Source organism: Carlito syrichta, unplaced genomic scaffold (assembly GCF_000164805.1).
Source record: "Carlito syrichta isolate Samal-C Ts95f unplaced genomic scaffold, Tarsius_syrichta-2.0.1 Scaffold270980, whole genome shotgun sequence".
In the NCBI taxonomy this organism is placed as follows: Eukaryota; Metazoa; Chordata; class Mammalia; order Primates; family Tarsiidae; genus Carlito; species Carlito syrichta.
In genome coordinates this window covers 14,705-20,438 of record NW_007215076.1, presented here as the reverse complement: position 1 = coordinate 20,438, position 5,734 = coordinate 14,705, and the positions used below count along the sequence as shown (strand labels likewise).

At 47.6% G+C, this 5,734-nt stretch overlaps 1 protein-coding gene across 1 annotated transcript in view; it reads left to right on the top strand.

Moving 5' to 3' along the window:
* Positions 1-5: 5 nt before the first annotated feature.
* NOTO (notochord homeobox) overlaps positions 6-5,734 on the top strand; it is a gene marked incomplete at its 5' end in the record, with an annotated part of 7,165 nt that continues 1,436 nt past the window's right edge. The window contains 2 exons of the mRNA XM_021709658.1: positions 6-42; positions 5,056-5,270. Coding sequence (XP_021565333.1) covers positions 6-42; positions 5,056-5,270 — 252 coding nt within the window. The remainder of the gene's footprint in view (positions 43-5,055; positions 5,271-5,734) is intronic.

Sequence of the window (5,734 nt, the reverse complement as noted above, 5' to 3'; positions counted from 1 at the left end):
GCGTGGTTCACTTCTGCGGCCTCCGGGGCCTCGGCGTCACAGGTACGGCGTGCCCCGCGCCACGTGCGGGAGAGCGGGCGGGGGTGGAGTGTGAGGCCGACGTAGCTGGCATCAGCGTGGAGGAGAAGCCGCTGGGTTTGGGAACCGCTCACGGTTAGCGTGAGAAGGGCCTTTACGCCGTCGACCTAGCCCTTGAAACCGAGGACCAAGAAGTGGGAAGTGCAGGGGGTCAGAGACGGGGTCTCAGGAAGCAGAGCTGGGGCAGCAAGGAGACCCAGCCCCGCTCCAGCCTCCAGCTTTCAATCCCTCCGGCACCTCCTTGGGGTAACTACCCCAAAGCAGCTCTCGTCCCGAACCCACAGCCCTGTCTTTTCTGGGGAAAAGGTGGACGCTGCGGATGGTGCTCTGCAGCGAGGAGCGCTAGGAGCGGGCGGATGCCCAGACCCCATTGCGCCTCCACTGCTCACCTGAGCGCTCGGAGCCTGGGTGCTTGTGGCGCTCTCAGATGGTGCTTAAACTCTCGGCCCTTAAATTCCGAGAGAATGTTTAACTGTTGCGGCAACTTTCCCCTCTAGTATTAACATTCACCTACGCAGGCCCGGCGTGGAGGCTCACGTCTGTAATCCCAGCACCCTGGGGGGCAGAGGCAAGAGGATTGCGTGAGCCCACAGGTTCGAGACCAGCTTGAGCAACTTGGTGAGACCTTGTCTCGACAATAAATTAAAAAAAGGTTTGCCAGCTTGGTGGCGCGCGCCTGTGGTTCCAGCTACATGGAAGGCTGAGGCAGAAGGATCGCCTGAGCCCAGCAGGTCGAGGCTGCGGTGGCCATGAGCATGCCACTGCACTCTAGCCTGGGTGACAGAGTGAGACCCCAACTGAAAAAAAAAAAATAATCCACCTATGCGAACTTTTGTCATTTTGGGTTGCCTGGTTCTTGCTTCTTGTCCCCATAAGGAAAAGAGGAACAGTTTAGTCCAAACCTTATCAACCCATACCAAGATGGCAGTAAGACAATCTTACCGAGTTCTCACTACCGGGACCCCCCCCCATCTGCATTGCCTAACCCCTTTTAGCAATGCATTAACCACTGGACACCCAATCTCAATCAAATCCATACCACTGCATCTGGCACCATCTTGCATCACTCCAAGTCACCTTTCTTAAGTCTCCATATACCTGAGGTCTGAATCGCAGCTTACTATTTTATGCTACAGTTGTTTCATTCTTTTTTGTTTTTAATTTGGATTCTCACTCTGTTGCCCAGGCTGGAGTGCAGTGGCACGCTCATGGCCACCGCAGCCTTGACTCACTGGGCTCAGGCAATCCTTCCACCTCAGCCTTTCCAGTAGCTGGAACTACAGGTGTGTAACACCATTCCTAGCTAATTTTTTAAATTTATTTTCAATTTCTATTTTTAAATTTTTTTTCTGAGTTGGAGTCTCACTCTGTCGCCCAGACTGGAGTGCAGTGGCCGCTACCGGCCACCACAGCCTTGCCTGCTGGGCACCAGCGATCCTTCCACCTCAGCCTTCCAAGTAGCTGGAACTACAGGTGCTCGCTACCACGCCCGGCTAATTTTTGATTTATGGTAGAGATGAGGTCTCGTCAAGTTGCCCAGGTGGATCTCGAACCCACGGGCTCAGGCAATCCACTCACCTCAGCTTCCCAAAAGTGCAGGATTACAGGCTGAGCCACCGAGCCCGGCTATTTTTTTGATTTATTGCAGAGACAAGGTCTTGCCAAGTTGCCCAGGCTGGTCTTAAACCCCTGGTCTCAGGCAATCCTCTCGCCTTGGCCTCTCAAAGTGCTGGGATTACAGGCTTAAGACACCGTGCACGGCCTAGTTGTTTCATTTTCAAGTTAGTTTTTGTGTGGGTATTACATCCACCAGTCCAAATATCAAAATGTATACTAAGATATATGGAGAAGAGTTTTCTCTCTGGCTCCTGTCCCAGCTACCTACTTCCTGAGGTACATAATGTATGTTTAATGCCTGATATAGATACATACATACATATCTATTCTTTCCTTCATTTCCCCATGCAAACCATACTCATTGCTCTGTACCTTACTTTTTCACTTGACTATATATCTTGGAGATTTTTCCAATCCATAAAGAGCTTCTTTTTTTTGAGTTGGAGTCTCACTCTGTCGCCCAGGCTGGAGTACAGTGGCACACTTAGGGCCACTGCAGGCTCGACCTGCTGGGCTCAGGTGACCTTTCTGCCTCATCCTTCCAAGTAGCTGGAACCATAGGGGCGCACCCCCACACCTGGCTAATTTTTGGTTTTGATTTATTGTAGAGATAAGGTCTTGTCAAGTTGCCCAGGTTGGTCTCCAACCCCTGGACTCAGGCAGTCCTCTTGCCTCTGCCTCTCAAAGTGCTGGGATTACAGGTGTGAGTCACCATGCCTGGCAAGAGCTTCTTTTATGACCACATAGTCATCCACTGTAAGAGTATATCATAATTTATTTAATCAGGCCCTATTGATTGTTTTTAATCATTTGCTATTATACACAGTGCTGCAATGAATAACCCTGCACACAGGATTTTCTAGTATGGTTGGGATTGCTGGTTAAGGGGTATAATGTTCATGCAGTTTTGTCAGATTGCCCTCCATGGAGATTGTACCCACTTTCCCCTCTCACCAACTATGTGTAAGAGTGTTTCCTTTTCCCACAATCTTGCCAACCCAGTGTGTTACTTAACTTATGAAATTTAGCTAATTTGACAGAAAAAACAGTATTTCTGTATTGGCTCAGTGTGCACTTATTGCTCTAATATAAATGAGATTGAACATCTTTTAATATGTTTAAGAGCCATTTGTATTTCCTCTTCTGTGAACTGTCTATTCATATACTTTGCCCATTTTTCTAGTTGGTCATTTAAAATAATTCGTTTGTAGAAGCTCTTTTATATTGGGGAAATTAGCCCTTTGACTGTAATGAGTCACCATTTTTTCCTCAGTTTATTGGTCTTTTGACTTTGATTATGGTGTGTGTGTGTGTGTGTGTTGTCATGTAGAAACATTTAAAAATTTTTATTTGTTTGAATGTATCAATCTTTTTATAAATGAATTATACATCTTATATCATGCTTGGACATAACTTCACTCCAAGGGAATTTTATAACCTCCCCCACTCCAAGGTCATAAAATAATTCTCTCCTGGTTTCTTCTATATTTATGTGGGTTTGCTTTTTTACATTTAAGTATTTGCTCCATTGGACATTTTTCATGGTGCAAGGTATGAAGTGGATCCAGCTTAGTTTTTTCCCAGATCTGGAACTAACCGAGCTAGAAATGATCTCTCTTCCCCATTGCATGATCTCTTGTGTTATAATTTTTATAATGACCATTGACTTTCTTCTTGGTGTGTGCCTGGCAAAGTGCTAAGCACTACATAAGTAAAATCTCAGGGAGTAGGGATTATTAGCACCATTTTACATATGAGGAAATACAGGTTCATGGTGTAATATTGACTTGCCCAAGGTCCTGCAGCAGAGCTAGAATTCCAACCAGAGTGCTTAAGCGACACATATTATAGCCTTATTTCTTCTCCAAGGGTCAAACTACTTCTGATTCTGAAACAAGGCAGGAGAGACTAGGTACTCCAGGCTGTAAGCCTGTTGGACTTTTCTTGTTTGTTTGTTTGTTTTGGTCCTACCTCGGGCAAGCATGTGGTAAGCCTGGTGGGCTCAGTGGTTGGAGTTCTGGGCAGCTGGGACCCCAGCTCCGCTCCCTTCATTGAAGCAGCATGTTTGCCAGCCCTGTAGCCTACCAAGGCTAGTGGGGGCTAGCTATTGGTACCCATAGCCTTACCCTTGCTGTTGTTCATTGCCCAGAACACTTTCTGCCCAAACAGATAGCCCCAATAGCTCACTCCCTCATCTCCATTGAGCAATGACTTGGGCACTACCTCTGGTTGTTGAATATCCACTGGCCCACAGCTTGGTGAGCCAAAAATAGTACTTTTGGTCCCTTAGAAAAGGGCATCCCTTCCTCCAGGCAGACACAGCACCTTGTAAGGGGGCAAGAATTGGCCTGCAGAGGGGGTGGGCACAATTTCAGACTCCACTCACCCTGCTCTCAGCTGGGTATATGTGGAGCACAAACTGTTCGGATGTCACCATAGTGAGGTGGCCACCCTTTCTAAAGATGCAAACTCCCACGCCCATACGCACTCACCCTGTCCCTTTTCCCTGCTTTTTTTTCTCCTTAACACTTAACTGCTATCTGACATGCTAAATATTTTATTTATTTACCTTGTTACTTGTCTGTTAACCCCACAGATGTCCAACCCTACCCAAATCCCCACCACTGCATCTGGGACTGTGCCTGCCACTCCAAGTCACCACTTCTCAGATGTAAGCTCTGTAAAGACATAGATTTTGTTTTGTCCTGAAACCGTGCCTGACACATAGTAAACATTCAAATGTATTTATTGGTTAGTTGGTGGCTCATGCCTGTAATCCCAGCACTTTGGGAGGCTGAGGCTACAGGATTGCCTGAGTTCAGTGGTTTGAGACTAGCCTAGGCAAGTTGGCAAGATCTTGTCTCTACAATAAATTAAAAAAAAAATTAGCCAAGGTGGTTGTCATACATCTGTGGTTCTAGCTACTTGGAAGGCTGAGGCAGAAGGATTGCCTGAGCCCAGCAGGTCAAGACTGCGGTAGCCATGAGCGTGCCACTGCACTCCAGCCTGAGCGACAGAGTGAGACTCCGCCTCAAAAAAATGTATGTATTGAATGGATGAAAAAGGATGCAGTCAGGAAGAGGAGAGGAAGGCAAGGAGAAGGGAGGTTTGGCAACTCCTACCACGGGCCAGAAGTTAAGCCACTTGGCTGGAGAGTAGTGGAGGCAGTCTCCTAGCATTGTCCCTTCTCTTTTGTTTGGTTCCTGTTATTTTTATATAGTCTCTGCCCACTCTGCCTTCTCGCCCCCTTGCCTGACCAAGGGGAGGGCAGAACAGTGGAGCTGGTGTGTGTTCTCTCTCTGCCAAGATGGGTGGGCAGGTGGCCATTGGCTAACCTTCCTGTTGCTGGTTACTCTTCAGGCTTGGAGCTGGCTCACTGCCCAGGCCTCTGGGCCTCCCCAGACTGGGCCCCCTTGGAGGACCTTCAGGACACTGACAGACACCAAAAGAGGATCCGAACTATGTTCAACTTGGAGCAATTGGAAGAGTTGGAGAAAGTGTTTGCAAAACAGCACAATCTGGTGGGGAAGAAGAGAGCCCAGCTGGCAGCCCAGCTCAACCTTACAGAGAACCAGGTGGAATCAGGGACTCCTGGGAATCCTAGGCTGCACTTAGGGATAGACACTACCTCTGCAAGGCCCTAATTGGGGGTGGGGTGGGAGGAAGACACATTCCCTCATCTGTGCCAGGCTCTGGGGGAGACAGGCCCTAACTTTTTGCATACTTAATATAATAATGAGAAAAATAGTCCCATTTGAAGTTGCATGATGGGAACAATGTAACATTGTTACATCTAATAATTTAGATTATTAGTCTAGAAATGTAGAAGAAAGTATTTCCATACTAAGGAGCTGTCAGTGAAATTAAGTAGAGATACTCAAGAGACTAAGTATTTAAAAAAATAATCCCTGTTCCCTTGACCCTCCAGCTATTGTACCATTTCTCTGCTCCGTTCACAGGCAGACTTCTTAAGAACTCACTACCTAGCCGGGCTCGGTGGCTCAGCCTGTAATCCCGCGCCTTTGGGAGGCTGAGGTGA